The sequence below is a fragment of the Olea europaea genome, unplaced genomic scaffold, assembly GCF_002742605.1.
Source record: "Olea europaea var. sylvestris unplaced genomic scaffold, O_europaea_v1 scaffold2354, whole genome shotgun sequence".
In the NCBI taxonomy this organism is placed as follows: Eukaryota; Viridiplantae; Streptophyta; class Magnoliopsida; order Lamiales; family Oleaceae; genus Olea; species Olea europaea.
The window spans coordinates 26,688-45,255 of record NW_019241663.1 but is presented as its reverse complement, the minus strand read 5'-3'; the positions used below and the strand labels follow the sequence as shown (position 1 = coordinate 45,255).

The 18,568-nt window shown below is 36.2% G+C and overlaps 1 protein-coding gene across 2 annotated transcripts; it reads right to left on the bottom strand.

Annotated features, from left to right (window-relative positions):
- Positions 1–407: 407 nt before the first annotated feature.
- Positions 408–12,790, bottom strand: LOC111381664 (vacuolar protein sorting-associated protein 8 homolog). Of its 2 annotated transcripts, none has more exons than XM_023005463.1 (19): positions 10,650–12,790; positions 9,983–10,294; positions 9,706–9,894; positions 9,500–9,620; positions 9,256–9,413; positions 8,499–9,099; positions 7,793–7,857; positions 7,572–7,673; positions 6,996–7,138; positions 6,764–6,819; positions 5,810–6,462; positions 5,277–5,467; positions 4,819–5,125; positions 3,493–3,762; positions 3,288–3,397; positions 2,195–2,528; positions 1,124–1,534; positions 780–1,035; positions 408–689 (listed from the first exon to the last, which is right to left on the bottom strand). In XM_023005463.1, the coding sequence occupies exons 1-19, from the start codon at positions 12,192–12,194 to the stop codon at positions 664–666; spliced, it is 5,850 nt and encodes a 1,949-aa protein (XP_022861231.1). In that variant the 5' UTR covers positions 12,195–12,790; the 3' UTR covers positions 408–663. The 2 variants fall into 2 exon arrangements, with proteins under 2 accessions (XP_022861231.1, XP_022861232.1); XM_023005464.1 differs by having other exon boundaries at positions 7,793–7,845.
- Between the last annotated feature and the right edge of the window lie 5,778 nt (positions 12,791–18,568).

Genomic DNA, 18,568 nt, shown 5'->3' with positions numbered 1-18,568 from the left:
CAATTAACTATTTAAAAATACATTTTTACTAAAAAAATGGAAAACAAACAGGAGCGTTTTCACATCTTCATTCGAGGTTTTCACATCCCAGAACAATTACGTACTTAAAGCACGATAATTAAGGCTTTTCCCTTCTAAATAATTAAATTGACTCAACCAAATGACATATTTAGTACGCTTATTTATGTATTATATTATTAAATAAAGGTATTCGACCTGTTTGTACTTTTTCCAAAGGTCAGGGACCTGATTGCAATTTTCCCTTACTGAAATTAAGGGCATCTAGGTCTTCCACAAAACAAAATGACCAATTGAGGACCAAACACACAGTCTAAAACGTTTCACTTTCAAAGGTAAAGGATACAAACAACTCCAAATTAATTATTAAACACAAAAAGGGTAAAATCTTCATCAGAAAATTTCACTGAATTCATATGATTTCTATACCAAGCCTTAACTTCAAATTATCAAATACATTCCAACACTATACTCTCAAATAGATACAAGGCAACTTATGTACATGGCAGAAAACTAACTAATGGCATTTAATACATACCAAGGAAATTAAAAGGAGAAAAAAAAATTTTCAAAATTATTCTTTATTCATTTCTACAAAATGTCATCTCAACAAAGATCATCAATTAGTCGCCGCATTGCTGTGTATCACCTCTTACTCGTCTTCTCCTTACCTCCAAATATAAATAAAATAATTCAAATGATCATGTAGTTCGATTAATCAACATTTTGTTAATCTCAGTGATGATACAAGAAAAACTCACCAAATATATTCGATTTCAAAGGGAATCGAACCAAGGATCCTTTCACTTTTACATCCTTGAGCTGCCTGCTCCTAGTTGGCTTTTCTGTTTTGGAAAGACCTCTGCTGCTGCTGCTGCTGCTTTCTCCTTCTAAATCATCACTTCTTTTCTTTATAATCTTTTCATGGTAAATTGCGGGTGGTGCAAGCCTCAATGGAGGCCTGTTCTCCATCTGTGTCGACTTGTGGTCTTTCTGAAGATTATTCAATAACTCAAACTGTTGCGACCATGTTCAAAAAGTGGCGAATAATTAGAGAATGCTAAAAAAGAAGCAACATTAAGAAAGTAATCAGTTGATGACAAACCCTCGACACTGGCTGAGAACCGTATGAGTTCTCAAAAGAATCGTAATCGTGCGGATGCGAAGCTAATGTCCCATGTGGTTGCTGGCTCCTTGATGATGACTTGCTAACTAGTCCATTCTGTGCAAACAATGATATGCTGCTTGATTTTTGAGCTTTCTTCCTAGGCATGCAGATGGGACATCCAGTAGACGAGCCCCTAACTGATGCCCCGTTCTCCGGAAGTTCACAGTGGAGATGTATTGCATGACCACAACTGAAAATTTGAATTCCAGAATCATCCGGGCTTTTGGCGAGTAGGCCATTACATATGCAGCAAACTGTGCTCCAGGGGGAATAACCATGAGAAGCTCCCTTTCTGAGTAAACTCAGCGTATAGTATGTATCATCTTCGATTAAACTTTTGGCAGTGTCCTGATACATCAGAAAGAACAGTTAAATAATATTCATGTGCGGGGTAAGTCATCGCTACATAATTTAGACCCAGATAAAAGGCCAAAAAACAATACAAACTATACTATTAACTTATCCTGATGTTCTTCTAGTCACGTTATGCTAAAAGAAATAATAATTTATACACAGAAATACATAGTACATGCAAAAATCTGACCATATTTTTCTTCTTCTTTCAACTTGAACTACTTTCACCCAAACCAAAGGGGAGAAAATTTGATGGTTGTATCTTTTAATTATTATATTTTCTCAATAAAACACTGCTCAAGGGGTCAAGCATAGGGACTTCCAACTGTAGTACTCCCAAGTTCGGAAATAAAACTATATGAAAACCTATACTTAAAATTGTGAATAAAGGTTTACACACTTCCTGGTTGGTTTTCTAAGCCTCTATTTGGGAAGAGTTTTTAACTGGTTTAATTTATAACTAGATAAAATGAGTGGTGGATAAGTGTACAATCCTTGTGGGTACAATTGGAATGTACGGTCGAAAATGAAGTTTAACCCTTCATAAATAATTTATAAATTTTACCAAAGGGAGGCTAAAAATTTACACAGTATTGCATAAATAAAAGTAACAAATCATAAGGATGATATGAAAAGGAAATACACAAGCCGTACCAAAATTCTTCTCTCAAAATCATATGTCCCAAGCATCCCTAATATTGTAAGTTTGAAATCGCCAAATTCTTGGTTTCCATTATCAGAAAGAAGTTTTGACATTATCCTTGGGAGCTGAACATATCCGATCATGCCCTCAACAATCTCTTTAATAAACATGGAAATCAGTTTCGTCATGATGCGAGCACCTTTATGAGACTTGGAGAACTTCCATTTAATTTTGCTCCCTTCTTCATCTCCCTGATGACCGAAAGATCCATCAAGAGTTTCCCTCGGTGCTTTGCTTTTAGAATTTGTACTACCACCATCTGAATCCATCAGAGGCTTGCAAAACCTGTAACGGAATTAAAACGTTGAATAGAAGTGGTTCAACCACAAAAGATGAGTGACGGGAAAAATAAATGTAAATAAGTAGATGTGAAAAAATTCTTTGTACAAGCAGAGAGCTGAATCAAGACAATTAACAATTGCCTTTTGCAAACATACGGCATATTTTCCAATTCTAGATTGTGGATAAGAAGTCAGTATTATAGGGTTTAGCAACCGAAAGAAAAGAAAAGGACAACAAGGTGTGTAAGATATCTATTCCACATAATGAGCACTTTCAGCTCATATGCAACCAAAGTTACTACAAAACTGTGTCAAAGAAGCACTATTGTCCACAACCTACTTTGCAATCAAAATTATAGAACAATCTACGTCAGCACTTGAAGATCCTTCATGGTCAAATGACCATAAAACCATGTACGTACACCAAGCACAAGCTGATTCTTGTAAGAAGATGTCGTTGACGTGCCATGCAGGATAGGACCTTCATCAAAGCATGAATGACTAATGAAGTGAAAAGATAACACTAGAAGAAGTAATAGGCCGTAACTAAAATGGTACTTCAATTTTTTTTGTGGGGGGGGGGGGGGGGGAGCACGCACACACCAAGGATTTGACAGAAAATATAATGCCATCTACTTATTCAGATATTAGGAAATGAGCAGAAGATCACCTTTACACACTACTATTCCGAGCAGGATAAAAGTTAACAAACGGACGAAACCAGGAAAAAAAGAAGTAAATATATCAGATGAGATGGGCTTACGAATCAAGCAACTGAAACCAGAGATACTCGGACTCATCCGGATCCAATCGGGGGCTGTTCCGTTGGCATAGACTGATACAAGCATGCACAATATCAAGAATTTCAATGACCTGAAACATTAATTACAAACATTAAAATTAATTAGAGAAGGAAATTGAATTGCAAGGGAAGGGAAGTTGAGGGATAACATAGCAGTTGAACAGACTTCTTTTCTCTTTAAAACGGCATTAAGATGATCCAGACTAGCACCAGAAAGTCCATCTTCAATAGCAGCATTAAGCACAATCATTTTATCATTAAGATCAGAAAGAACGAGCAACAAAGCACTTCCAACATCTCCAACTCTTTCTAATAAAAATGCAGCTGCGTCTGTAATTCGATATTCCTGGCACAAACGTAAACAGTGTTCGACCCTATAGCTTTCAGAAGTCTCCAAGAATTTCAGTACGGATTTGCGCTCATACTGACATAATAGCTGCAAAAATTAAACACAATGAACTTTAAGTTTCCATGCCATCACAAAATACATGCAGTTCAAGGTTTAGTAATCATCATAAAGTAACCAACTGGGGGAAAAAAAAAAATGAGTTACTAAAGCCAAAATAAAAAAAAAAAAAAAAATGATTAGTAACCGAGAGATCTATATCAAATCATGATAAGCACTAGAATTGAAGCAAACTACAGGATTGGATGTATCAGGCACAGAAAACGAATTTAAAAACAATATAAAAATGGTTTCATCCCTAGAGGTTGAAACAGATACTGATTTTTTTAGCATAGGTCAAAGAAAAACAATGAACATCTCCACGAAAAACAAGAAAAGAGAAAAAAAAGAGCGATTAGATTACTGAATGCAAAGAAAAACGAGGAAGCAGAAGCTAAGGTTAATTTACACATTGACAGGAGTAGAACTTGTTCAATATTCTAACTTCCCAGTTCTCACACCAGAGCCAACACATCTGTTACCCAATGATCCAAAAGAATGTTCTTTCCATTCAAATCATCTTGACGAAGATTTATCATAAAACATGAGCAGTTTTCTGTCATACTGCCATCTTGTATTAGGATCGTCTTGAGGGAGACATTATAATTGCCACAATTCTAGATACAGGTGTATTTTTAAAATTTAAAACTTCCTCACTTGACACGATTTCAGCAACACACAGCATCAAACATACTGAATTCAATTTCCACGTAATCCTATAGTAGAATACAACATATTCAGGTGAATAAATACACTTAATCCCATATCCACATAGCACTTAATCCCATATCCACATAGGCTACTTCCTCAACATTTGCTCACAAAAGCTTTGCACAACAGGTTACCCAGAGTTTTAAGGGAAACCACAATCAGGTTTGTAGGAAACCTTCCCAGAGGCAGAGATCCATATCATTTTTGGTATGTAAAATCTATGTAACAAAACATTTTTATGGTAAGCAATATCCTGAAACATTGAAGATGTTATATATTTAATAAATAAAAATATGCACACTGGCCTTATGAATGAATTGTTTTAGAAATATTCACCTCAAGATATAGCTCTGTCATTTCATCAGTAATCTGAACAGAACTGTTGTGCAGAAGTTTAGGGAAGCCGGATATTGTTTGTAGATAAGCTTCAACACTAGATGACTGCTGCTTAGGTCTTCTTGCACTGGGAAAATATAAATTATTGTCGTTTTTTAAAGAAGAGAGGTTCAGGTTACCAGTTGTGTTAACCTCAATAACCGTCTTCAGATAGAGGAAAAGGCTTTCTGGATGAGAGCGAAGCGCAGACAAAATATATTGACTTTGACCAGATAAATGGTCAACAATCAGAAAGTAAGTTCCTTCTCTGCAAAACTCAGAAAATTGACAAAATCATCAGCAAATCTCAGAAAAAGCAACAGAAGCATCAGGAAAGAATAATTGCATATTAAGCCATTCTTGTTCATGTCCACAAATGCATAAATAACTATAGAAGCACCATAATATAAAAGCATCACCTGCTTAATTTGAGAAGATCAGGAATTCGAGAAATAACGGCTGATTCAAAAGCATCACGTTCTTCTTCACTGAGTTGTTTCAGCATAATATGAATAAAGGAAAAGGTGAGAACGGGCTCATCCGTAGCTTTCATATAGTTATCCAAAGCAGCAACATACTGATGCTTGATGGCATGAATGCAGCCACAAACCTAAATAAATAAGCACTCTGATTGATAAATTGCATTAGGTGATATTACCAGGGCCTACATATTTCTTTCCCCTCGGACTGCACAAGGAATACAGGAGAGCAGGCAAGAAAATTATGAGAAAGAAAGACAAAATTTCTTTTTATTAACTTTGTATTGACGACCTTTTCTAATATAGTATAATCCGGTCATCTTAATTCTTTACCTCTCCCTGTCCTAGTTGCAAGGGAAAGACAAGGCAGCCATGAGGAATGGGCACTTTATTGTCACTTGTAAATGGCTCGCAATTCCCTTCCACTTTTATCCCAATCAAACAAATGAGAAGTATTGAATGCATATGGTTACCTGATAAAACTGAGCCTTTGCACACAAATGTAACAAGTACGGAGTATCCCAGCGAGTCTCGGGAACCACTTCTACAAGTGCAAGTAGTTGCTTCTCTCTTCTTCTAATTATTTCTGTCGTTTGCCCTGACAAACTTTGTGAAATATTTATCTCTGATGTAAAGTACTCCAAAATTTGAGTTAGGATCTTATTTGACACATTGGCTCTTCCACAGGCTACATGGTATGCTGTGAAGTCATACATGTGACCCGCATCTTTCTTCGAAGGCCAGATTTCTCTAGAGTTAATGTCATCACTGTTGATAGAACTGCCTGTTTGGAAGTAACTTCCGTCTAGAATATCAGCAAGAACATCTACTACTTTCTGAACCAAAATTTGACTTTCATCCATTGAATCATTTACTTCAGCTAACTCCAAGTTCATTGATCCCTCCGAAAAGTGGCCTATTTCATCTTCCTCTGGAAATGCAAATCTCAAAACATCTAGAGTGGCTTCGGTATCCAATTCTAACAGATGTAGCAGGTTTGGACAAGCTCCATTTGATGGTAAGTTTCTATCTGTCCATGCATTTTGAGCACTAGAAATCTCCAATAGAAACTGCACAAGTTCTTTTCTAAGAGATGGCAGGCGTGTAGGAGAAAGGTTTCCATGTCCTGCAAAACAAAAATATCATTGCTTGCCAATTCTTAAATTTTTATACACCAAACCTATAGCTAGATAAGAAATGTAAAGACTAAATAGTTTCAAGTAGCAGAACAGAGAAGCTAATTAGTTACAGATAACTAAAATGAATATTAGCACCATGATATTTTCCTTCAGCATCATCGGTAAAATTAAGCCCCCTGCCCCCCAACCTCATTTATTGAAACACATAGTCTGATTTCACCGAACAGAAAATGATTCCCAGAAAAGACAACTGGATGGAAAGCCCAAAGCAGCAGTTTGAAGACAGACCTGGAGGGAAGGCAAGACCCTGAAAACAGTACTTCAGATAAACAAGCATCCTATACCTGTTGCATGGATTACAATGTGATTACTTTGACATAGCAGGGGGGAAAATTCTGTGATAATATTTCATGAGGAAAATCCTTTTAATCTTTAAAAGGGAGAATAGACTTCGAAGACAACTATTGAGCAGATCTTTAAGCATTACAAATAGTAAATACCACGAATCGAAGTGACTAACCCAAGGGAAGCAGCACTCTCTCTTTCGCTATTTCGTAGTACAACCAAGAGCTCCTCTAGAGGTGCCCTAAAATCATCTAGACCTTTGTTAAACAAATATATCAGTGCACCATGCAACCTGTGCTCCCTGCATAGGCGTACAACCTACAATCCAATTACAAGTTGTTAACAGCTAGCAATGGAAAAAGGAAATGATGCAAGTGTGAAGAATACTATCAGCCACGTGGTCAATGAGAATTAATTATTAGGGACTCGGGCAGGTAAAACAGAAATGCAGCCACGCATACGATTCTCAATTAACAAGCTCAAAATATAATATGTTTGTGAAGGATCACAATGCATCTTAAAACGGAGAGATGGATTATAGGAGCCAAAACAGCATATTCATCTGTATCAAGCAGGTGGCTGGATATTTTATGTAATGCGAAGTCGTGAGTGACACGGTTCATAGTCATACTGATTCCTCAGAAGAATTATATATGAATACCGTGAACATTTCCAGCAGTACACTAATTTCCATTGAAGTACTAATTGCCATTAAAGTGATAAATACCGTCAACTAAGATTACATCATTACCTGATTAAAATCCAGGGACAAAATGTCCATGTGGAGAACACATTGTTCAACTCGTTGCAACCAACCTTTCTCACTATAATGCTCCACCAAAGCTTGCATAATCTTTGGAAGAAATGAATAACACATCAATTGCAGTAACAGGTATATGGTAAATAATTCACAAAACATAAGATGAATATAAAAACAAAGCAGTTATGCTCAGCATCTTTAAGCGAAATTACCGCAGGTGGAAGGGATCCCAACATATCTTTCAAAATATATGGCTCCAAAAGCTCTAAGAATGTATCTACCAAAGAAGAAAATGGCATTAGAAATAACAATAAGATTTATCTTTCAGTGCACAACCACCATCGCAGAATTAAGAATAGTGCCCACCCATGTCACTGAGAAAAAGTGCATCTAAAAACATGGACAACTAACAAAACCATCATCTCATCTGATAAATCCGTATTAACTACAATAATCACACAAGAATCCAGCCACTAATTCACTTGAATAGGCTTCAGAAACTTAAAAAACAACATTACATTGACCATTTGATTGAGGGTTAAATCCTTTTGAGTACAAATAGTAGGTTTTTTTCTTTTCAAATCCAACACTTCACAGTATTTCCATGTCAGACACCCATTACAAGAGTCATGTAACATAGCCTAAAATAAACCTCGTGATGAAAACAGGAAACATCTTTAATTTCTTAGAATATGAGGCTGCCTAAGTTTTTAAAAAATTTATCATTTATTAATTAATTTTCAGTAAATAATTACTTAAATTTCCATCAGTCACGTCATCCAAGAGCTAGGATTTGGTTCGCTGCTGAGTTTATATTCCTAGCCAGTCATTAATCCATTGACTCAGGAAAACCTTATTGAAAATCCATGCTCTCATATGATTCAGTTAAAGGTTCCAGTGAGAAAAATAATGAAGTACCTTTATGCTGAGCTTCATCAAATTTTGAAACAATTTCATCGAAGAGGATATCGGTTCTCCTGATATGCACACAGAACTCAACTGCAACGCCACCAACACGAGTGTATTGCTCCTTAATCTCATTGGATTGGTCCAGAGTCCCATTTTGGTTGCAACATGCTACTGATATATAGGAAAATACCTCAGTTACATACGTCAGAAGCAACTCCACTAAATAGGGCATAATACTCCTCTGTATGTCATCCAAATTTTTGGGAAGGTCAATAACACCATGTGACTGGCCATCATAAAGTGTCATTGCCATGTTTAATGCGCCCATCCAATCACCTGCTTTCCTCAAAACTTCAATCCTTTCCTTCCAGGGAAGAAAGCGGGAAACAATAAGATGCTCTGGCCCAAGTATGTATATAGTAGCCCCCCTTACAGCTACACAATTGTGATAAGCCTTTTCAGGGTTACCAAGAGTATCAGTAAAGTAGATATGTGATGAAATGAGATCATCCCCTCGCAATCCATCCACAGCAAAGCTTGTCTGATGAATCACATTTCCGTCTTTTGCAAACAAATAGAGTTGTCTTGTCAAAGTGAGAATCACCAACATCTGGACAATATAAGATAACCATGATTTCTTCTACTTCTATCTGAATTAATAAAATGTTAAACTTCAAATAATGCAAACATAATTACATGCTAATCATGACCAAAATAAAAATATACCAATATGCATAAAGAGGATTAGATTATATATGCTTTAAACCTGATCATCTAACCATGCCAGGCCTACTGCCGGACTTTCCAGAGTCCACTTTTCAAGTATCTTTAGATCGGATTTCACCAGCTTAGCAATCTGAACTTTCTGATCCCAAGCAATTGCAAGCAGTGACAGTTTTTCTAGTGTGTCAGCGGGTGCATTTTCTGGAATAAACGTAGAAATTGAAATTCGAAATTCATATCAACACCTCCAACAGCTGAAAAATAATAAGAACTTCATTCATACATACCGGTGGAAGAACCAGGTGACCGCGAAATGCATCTCCATGCAGCATAAGGCATGGCGCCTTCCCTGATGCCATCAGGTTTAGGAATTTGAGCATATACTTCTACAGTAGGATTAACTTTTGCCTACAGGAGACTAATGATATCAAAATAACAGAAGGTACAAGGAATCACTGCAATTTATTCAAAATAAAATAAAATAAAACCATACCACTAGAGCAGATTGGTGCGTGACAAAGATGACAACACCTTCTTCAACCACACTTCCCATCATGCTACTAATACTCCCTGTAGAAACTGCACTGCTACCCTGAGAGGACATGTGTGCACCTCCATGAACTTCACCTGACAGTAATGGAGATGCACACACTACTCTGCTAGTTGTTTCATCTAGAAGCTTCTGCTCTTGAACATAAAAGTAACTTTTAATAATTTGAGGAAACTGACAGTACTTATTAACAATACACTTATCAAGGATAGATCTTTACCATCGATTTGGAGTAAGAAATTCTATTGAGCCATGGAACCACTGAAAAACGAATCAACTTAACCACACCTTTACTATCCCCACTAACCACATTAAACTGACGTGTAACCTGAGTATCCTGCCCTACATATAGCATGTGAACTACTGGAGCTTTATGATCATTAATCACTCTAAGTGCAGAGGTCCTCTGCACATCCCAAACAGTGTAGTGCCCATCACCATATCCTGCAAAAAGCAAGTCTCCTGGCTGATTAAAGCACATGGAAGTTACTGGAACGTGAGTTCTATCTCCTTGTAATCCAAGCACCGACATCTGGAATACATATTTGCATCATTCAATAAGCAAAATAAGTTAAATTAGAAATATCCTGACTATTAGTTCAAGGCTGTAAAATGTATCTAGTCGCAATGAGAAAAAAGGCCCTTTCGAAAAGGCCGAGTCATTGCAAAAGCTTTGATCTTTCCAAAAACAATAGTGTCTTTATCATTCTCCATGACCTTTGACAAAAAGAACCGGAACTATACTTGTCCAAGCATACTCATAAAAAATATATGCAGAGGTACAAACAAGAAAATGAAGCAGAAACTGTCGTCATTGTGTGAAAAGATGTGTTTATCGTATTAAAAGGTAAATAGAGTATAACTGAAGAATGAATATAGTAGTAAACCTTTGCATCCATGTTGTCAACTTGATGAGGAATATATTTGCTGGGCACGATGACAATAGTTCCTTTAGACATCCCAATTGCAATGTAGTTAAAATTAACTGACAGGACTTGAGGGGTCCCATGATCTCGCCGGAAAGCTTGTGATGAGATGGTATGAGTAATGGTATTGTTGGCATTGACATCAAAGTAACCCAACACAGTAGAGCCCCTGCGGACACCCTCAAGCCTCATTGGTTGAGAAGTAACACCCTCTTCATAATGCATTCCCTTAAATGCCTGTTTCTTCTCAAGTTCTTCAGCCAATTCAAGCGGCTTCAAGGAAGATTGAGATTTCTTTTGTGACTTTCTCCTTCCCCTCTTACTTTCTGACTTTAAACCTAATTCTTCAGTAATATCTTCAGCATCATATTGCGAACTAGCATCATCTACATCTCTAGATTCATCCATTACATCCCCCTTATCATTTGCTTCTTCTTCTCCCATTAAACTCACAATTTCATCTGAACTTATTGTGTCGTTGGAAATTAAAGAAGGTGGACTAGGAACAGCCATATCTTTAATTTCATTGGATTCATCAACATAGTTAATTTCAGTATTTACATCACTGTTGTCGTTGGATAAGGAAGATAACACTTGTTTGTTTTCATTAACTTCATCCAAAACTGAATCCACCCTATTCTCATTAAATTCAAGCTGTTTTTCATTTTCAACAGTAGAGCTGATATGGGATTCAGAAATGAGCCTTTCAGAAACTTGCTCCCCAATTGTTAAATGTTCATCCACAGTAGCAGCCCCAGTTGAAGTTTCATCACTAGTTAAAATTTGAGCACTCTCAGTGGGATCGTCGATAGTACCTACAGTCTCGGTTAATCTAACTTTAGCTTGTGCAGATTGAAAAACATCCAATTTAACCTCTTCTGAGTGGTCACTACTGTTTTCAAGAACACGCAAGCCATGGCTCTCAGAACCAGTCTCAGAACCCACCTCAGAATCTTTGGAAGCTGCTGATGAAGATGACGTTTCTACACTAGCAACAATAGCAGTGGCTTCCAAAGCCACACTCTGCAGAGCACTGGTATTGGCCCTTCTCAACTTGATGGCAGCCGCGTGGGGAGTAGGAACTGATCTGGATGCCGCTGCTGCAGCCGCCAGAGCAGCCCCTGGCTTAGTTTGGGAGCTGACTGCCCCATTGATGAATAGTGGCGGTAAAACAATCCGGCTCAACGAAAAAGAACTAGGAGCAGTATTCTCATCCGCTGACTTAATTCTACTGCTACTAGAGCTATCAAAGCTAGCACTAGTAGTTGAACTCTTAAATTTGTTGAGTTCAACCACAGATGTAGAAGGGTGTGAATGTAATAATTTAGGGGAAGAAGGGGGAGAGGGAGAGCAAGAAGATGAGGAATTGTTTAAAAGAATTTCATCGACCGTGCGGTGTTTACTATAAGACAAGGTGGAATCCACCTCATCGGAAGAATCGGAATCTACTCCGCCGTGCGATTGGAGAAGAGAGTCAAGATCAACTTTCATTGAGGATTGTTCCATCAGTATTAAGAGTATTATACCTTGGAAATTCAAAATCCGAATTGTAATTGCTATGAATTTTTATTTTTATTTTTTTTTACCACAGTGACGTAGAAAGCAATGAACAAGAACCAAAATAATAGAAGGAAAGAGTAGAGAAGAGAAGGAGAAACGGGAGAAGGCAACAGAAGAAATTGGAGGAGAAGGTCATCAAGAGTCCAACTTTATATAGGATTTAAAGTTTTAAACTACTAATAATACTAGAAAATTTGCGGATATCATACCAGAATAGCGATCACCAATTTCGCAGCAGACTATGTAGCCGATGGTGGTGGAGAAAGCAAGCGTCAATGGTGGTAGATCATTGTAGATCAGAAAAGGTGACTCCGGCGTATGGTGCGATGTATGTGCTGGTAGTGATGATTCGACCAATGACTTGTGATGGAAAAACAAATAGTGGTAGTCAATAGAGCAGTGAATTCCAGTGGATTGTGGTGGTCTTGTCAGCCGACGACGGAGACGAATACAGAAGTGGTACCAATGGTGATCGGCCGACGAGATTACGACGGCTATGTGCGTCAATCGGATTTGGGAGTTGGGAGGGATTTGGGTCGGGTTAGTGGGTATGGTTTTGAGGGCTGGGTATGAGGTTTTGATGTTGATGGGCTTATCGTAGTGTGTTGACGTGGGATTGTGGTCTTGTGTGGTCTTGGGTTGGCTGGGAAATGCAATGATTGGGCTAGTCGATAGGATTCGGATCACGGGCTTGGTTGGTAAATATATAGACCTTGGAGGAAATTATGCACCCACATGTACTTAAAAGATCTCTTTTCATATTTCAGAGCTGAAATTTATTTGTGCAGTTTTCAGGTTTTAAACATTATAATTAAATATTAAAATCTTTTAATTAAATGACGCACGTATCCCATGAAATTAGCATTCATATACGGGATTATTGTAACTTCCTCCGTTACTAGAAACCCCTCAATTCTTCTCACAAACAATCTCCGTTATTTCCTCGCTCAACTTCCACAATTTTTCAAGTTCATCTTTCAGGTGACTGCACACGATCAGCGCAATGATTCTTGCAGTGGCAGCAGCATCATCGCGCTCGGATGGCGGCTGCACACAACCGGCTACATCGCTGTTGGTTTGGGTGTACTGCAACTACACAGGACCGACTCCAGATCCAATCTGCAGGTAGTGATTTCGAGGTATTTTTGGTGTGTTTGGATTTCGTTGGTTGTATTTTCAGATCTTGGCGGTGATTGTAGTAGTGGAGGTGATTGTGTGATTTGATTTGTTGTTGGTTTTGGGTGATGGTGGCTGTGATGTTGGTTGGCGGCGATAAGGCGATGGTGGTGGTCATGGAAGCGGCGACGGTGGTTGTCAATGGTGGTGGTCGTGGAAGTGGCGACGGTGGTTGTCAATCTCTTCTCTTCCTTCTTCATGTTCGTCGTCATCGGTCTGGTGAGAAAAATCGCTACAGATTCGCCTTGGTGGTAGTGGTGGTTGGTGGTGTTTTACCTCTTTCCTTCTCTCTATCGCCATTGTGAGTAAAAATGTGCAGTTTGGTGAGAATGGAGCTGCAATCAGCGTGACTTGGTGGTGGTGGTGGTGTGGCGGGGGTAGTGATTGTGACCAAGTATTGTGGTGACTATTAATCTGACCTTAAAATTCAATCATTTTTTAACTAAAAAGGTAATCTGTGACTATCAAATTTGAAATATGTGACATGTGACCTAAATTTTTTGGATTTGTGACAATTTTGGGACCTATAATTTGTCAATTTGTGACCAAATTTTTTGATACGTGACTTTAAAATAATTTGTGACCTATCAAAATTTCAATTTGTGAGCTTTTCTGTGATCAATTAATTTGATGATATGTGACTAGTAAATAAATCTATGACCTAAACTTGTGAATCTGTGACCATTAATAATATAATTGTGACTTTATTTTCATTATTTAATAAATATTTTTAATTAATTAGTTAAAACCTGATTTTTGAACTAATGAAACTTGTAACCTGAATATTAAATTACGCATAGTTAAAACCTGATTTGTGATCTTTTCCCTTGACCTTGTTTGTAGTGTGGTGGGTTGGTTCACATGAGGAAAAGAGAAAATTATCTCCACGTCCATTCAATTTTTCATTTCAATAATCAAATGATAAAATTATTCTTTTAAATATTAAGTCTACCAAACCTATTCCGATGGGCTACTTTTAAAATTAATCCAGTCAAACCTTTTATTTTTCACTTTGACTTTTAAACTATATCATATTTCCACAATGGTCTTTCGGATGGTAAAAGACTAACCTTAATTATATTATACAATTACCAAATATTATTTTGTTTAAAAGACAATTAGACCATTTTAATTAACAAGTGAAAACTATACACTTTCCATTTAAAATTTCAAAATCAGCTAATTTTTCTTATCTGTTTATGTCAACACAGACCCTCTCATTTTTCATCTTCTTCAACTTCAAAATATCAAAATTTTATCGTACGCTAAACAAGAAGATTTTTTTATATCAATCACTTTGAATCAATAAGTATATTTACATATGTTTAATTTCATTTTTGTTAGATTAGTATACGTCTTTAATAGATAAATCTTAGTTCGACATAGATTAACATGTAAATAAATTTTTTAACATATATAAAAAAATTGTAAACACAAATAAGAAAAAAATCATCTGTATAATGAATTATTTCAGCCCGGCATAACATAGTCGATGCACAACATAGTCCGCTATTTAACGGTCGACCGTAACAACCGATTACTGCACGACTATAACAGTCGATTATCGTACAAACGTAATAGCCAGCTGTTACCAGTCAACCCAGTCGACTGTTAATTTTTTTATAAATTTCTATTGCCACTGTGGTTGAGCCAAATTTTTTATTATTTTTTCATATAATTAAAAATTTAATTTCGTCATACAAATATGATTGTAATCTCGATTTGTTATTTTGGTGATTTCGAATTAGATAATAATGATCAATAAGTATGAAAATGGTCGGGTGACATACATGGTAGTATTCTAAATTTTATAACAGAGAATATCGCATGCAATAATGTACCATGACTTATAAAACAAGTTGAATGTCAATCTCTTCAGTATGATATGGATCAAACAGTTCTATTCAACGAGCATTCATCAATTTCTATTCCACCTATGAATGTTACTTCAAATGTTGAAGTGAATTATCTATCTGAATTGAACAAAATGCACATGACTTCTCTTTACATGACTTTAGTGAGGAAGGATGTCATCGAAGGTGAACACGAAAACTCGGATGAGTGAATGACAATGCTATTGATTTTTGGGACACATTGGAGATAAGTCGTGAGGATGATGTGGTTATTCCCGAAACAGTTGTTCCTTATCGTGATCTCGCTGTTACGCACAGAATTTTTTCGATAGTTTACGATAACGAGAATGAAAATAAATTTACAAATGAGGATTTGATTACTTTATCTCGTTAGAGACATGAGCGGCATGGGAGCTCAAGGATGAGGATTTACATGTTAAGCAACTTTAAAACAAAGAAAGAATTGCAGGAAGTTGTGCATCGGATGGTATTAAAATACAACTTTGAGTTCACAAATATACACAGGAACATACTTGCAAAGTGAGAATTCGTCGAAATGATTACATACAAACTTAAGCATGGTTTATTAGTAGACAAATAATGCACAAGTATTAGGATCCATGGATGATATACAAACATTCGGACATCATTGACGAAATCCATCTAAAGTACAAAATGGTCATGAGCTACAAGAAGGCCTGAAAGGACAAAGAATAAGCGTTGGAGGATTTTGAAATGCGATGTTACTCGAAATTCTAGTCGATCGTACAACTTTGAAAGCTAAATACCAAGGCAAGTTGATTATTGCTATATGTCAAGACGCCCACATCCTAATTTACTCTCTTATACTCGGCATAGTTGACAATGAAAATGATTCATTGATGTGTTGGTTCTTTACAAAACTGAGGGAAGTGATCGAAAAGATTGAGGACCTTGCTATTGTAACCGATTGGAAACCGTCTATAATAAATGGTATCGTTGAAATTTTTTCTAAAGCACATCATAGGTATTACATGTACCATATACAAAGTAATCTAAAGACTAGGTATGAAGGCAAAGATAACGTTTCATTGTTCAGAAAAGCGATCAAAACTTTCAGTGTTGAGGAGTGTAATAAGTTTATGATCGAAATGGATTGTAAATCATCCCTAACATGGGATTATCTATAAAAAATGGGGATTGAACATTAGGCGCATCCACATTTTTTAGGACATCGATACAACATAATGACGTCGAACAATGTGAAGTCTCTCAATGTCTTATTCAAGAATAATCGAGAGTTATCAATTCTCGCAATGATTAAGAACATCCCTAAAAAACTGCAACAGTGATTTCATGATTAACATGCAGAACCATAGAGTTGCACGAGCGTGCTAGCCCCTGCTTAAGAAGATAAACTCTTAAAGGTTGCTAGAAAGTTGAATGTGAAACAGTTGGATGAGTTGTGCCTCTCCGTGAAATGTGCACGTAATACGGTATACATGGTGGACTTGACTGATGTCCTTTATAGTCGATTTCAGTTGAAGAGTTTTTCATGTGAAAATGCAGTTGTTATGGCTATATATCGAGGCATTGCAATGAGAGCATTATACTCTCCTTTTTACACAGCTAATTCTTATAGAGCAGCGTATGCTGTGACTATATTTCCTCTTCCAAATAAATTCAAGCAAGAAATTCCCCGACCATATTCTCCCGATTAATATATTATTGTCACTAAAAGTTGAACCGCATAATTTTAGACTTCTACATACAACCAGAATACTATTTACCAGAGAGTTTTCTTGACTATATAGGTGCGATCGGTGCAAAGCAATAAGGCATTCTTGCCAATTTTGTATAAGTTATATTGTCCTAAATGACAATTGGTCAATATATAATGATGTTACTATTAAATGAACAATATTTACATCTATTTTTCGATATTTAAAAGTATTTCATAATTAAATAAATAATTCAATGTACAATGTTTACATAAATTTTAAAATATTTACAAGTATTTCATAATTACAAAAAAAAAAAAAAATTGAATGTATAATGTTTACATAAATTTTACAACATTTACAATTATTTTATAATTAAAAAAAATCAATGTGCAATATTTACAATTATTTTATAATTACAAAAAAAAAATGTTTCAGGTATCTCGATTGAAATCCCCCCAAATGGCATTAATTAAATTCAATCAATAGGACTAAGTCTCTTAATATGTTAGACTAAAGTTTGACTAAATTTGGACTTATTGTTGAACATCCTCGATTAGTGCAATGGGAGTGTCTATATAAATTTTACAATATTTACAATTATTTCATAGTTAATGAAATAATTCAATATACAATATTTTATGGATAACAATTAAATTTATATAAATCACACGCTAACTTATTCGTCCAAATTTAATCCATAATTGCTTAATTCCATCAACTTGTGTGCTATACTAAAAAATTCAATATATTTTATGGGGAATATGCAACAATTGTCCCTGCAATTGAATAATAATGTGTTAGTTCGGTATAGTTAGCTAAAAACTAAATTCTAAAGTTACAAAAATTACGAACATTTATGATATGGATTGTCTCGCCGTTGTCGTGTCCCATATGATGGCTAATTTGTCGTGTACAGTGACCCTCACTCATGTAGCCATCAGAGAAACGATGACAACCACCGACTTCAAGTTTTGCTTGAGCTGACATTGTGTCAGATATGAATAATTGAAGTCGTACACATATATAATAGAATCAGTGAAGACGATCTCCACGACAAAGCAGTAATGATTCTCAATCAATGGAATATACATATGCGTACAACCCTCTCATGACTTTTCTCTGATACTCGGTGACATTCCTATTGCCCACTCGAGTATAAATTTAGACATAGTGTATTCATTATCCATAAGTTGGAGCAACTAATAATAAATGATAACGACACGTACGAACTCGGTGTTTAATATGACTCAATCAGGAATGTCAAATGATTTTAGATAGCTTTGAGTTTGATCACGCAACAAGTCCATGACTATATCGATGTACTACATTAGGAAACAACAATAAAAAGAGGGAATTATTTCATTTAATAAACAAAGAATTACGTATGTATAAGAAATAACAATATGACTACTTTACTTACATCGTCGGGGAGCCAAGCTCCCAAAGTGGCAATGTCATGGAACCACTTGTAAGCGTCTGAGATCGTCATTTGAACTATCGTGCGACTAGTTCTAAAAAAGAAATAGAGAATGTTAAAAGAAGCATATATTAATATAAGTTAGTGTAGTGTACTTTACTAAAATTATAC

Excerpts from the sequence above, each read along its gene's own strand:
- LOC111381664 (XM_023005463.1), bottom strand. The coding sequence starts at position 12,194 with ATGGAACAATCCTCAATGAAAGTTGATCTTGACTCTCTTCTCCAATCG. Across the intron at positions 5,468-5,809 it reads CAAAGGCTCAGTTTTATCAG|GTTTGTGGCTGCATTCATGC; the intron begins GTAACCATATGC and ends TTATTTATTTAG. Across the intron at positions 3,398-3,492 it reads CCGTTTTAAAGAGAAAAGAA|GTCATTGAAATTCTTGATAT; the intron begins GTCTGTTCAACT and ends TTAATGTTTCAG.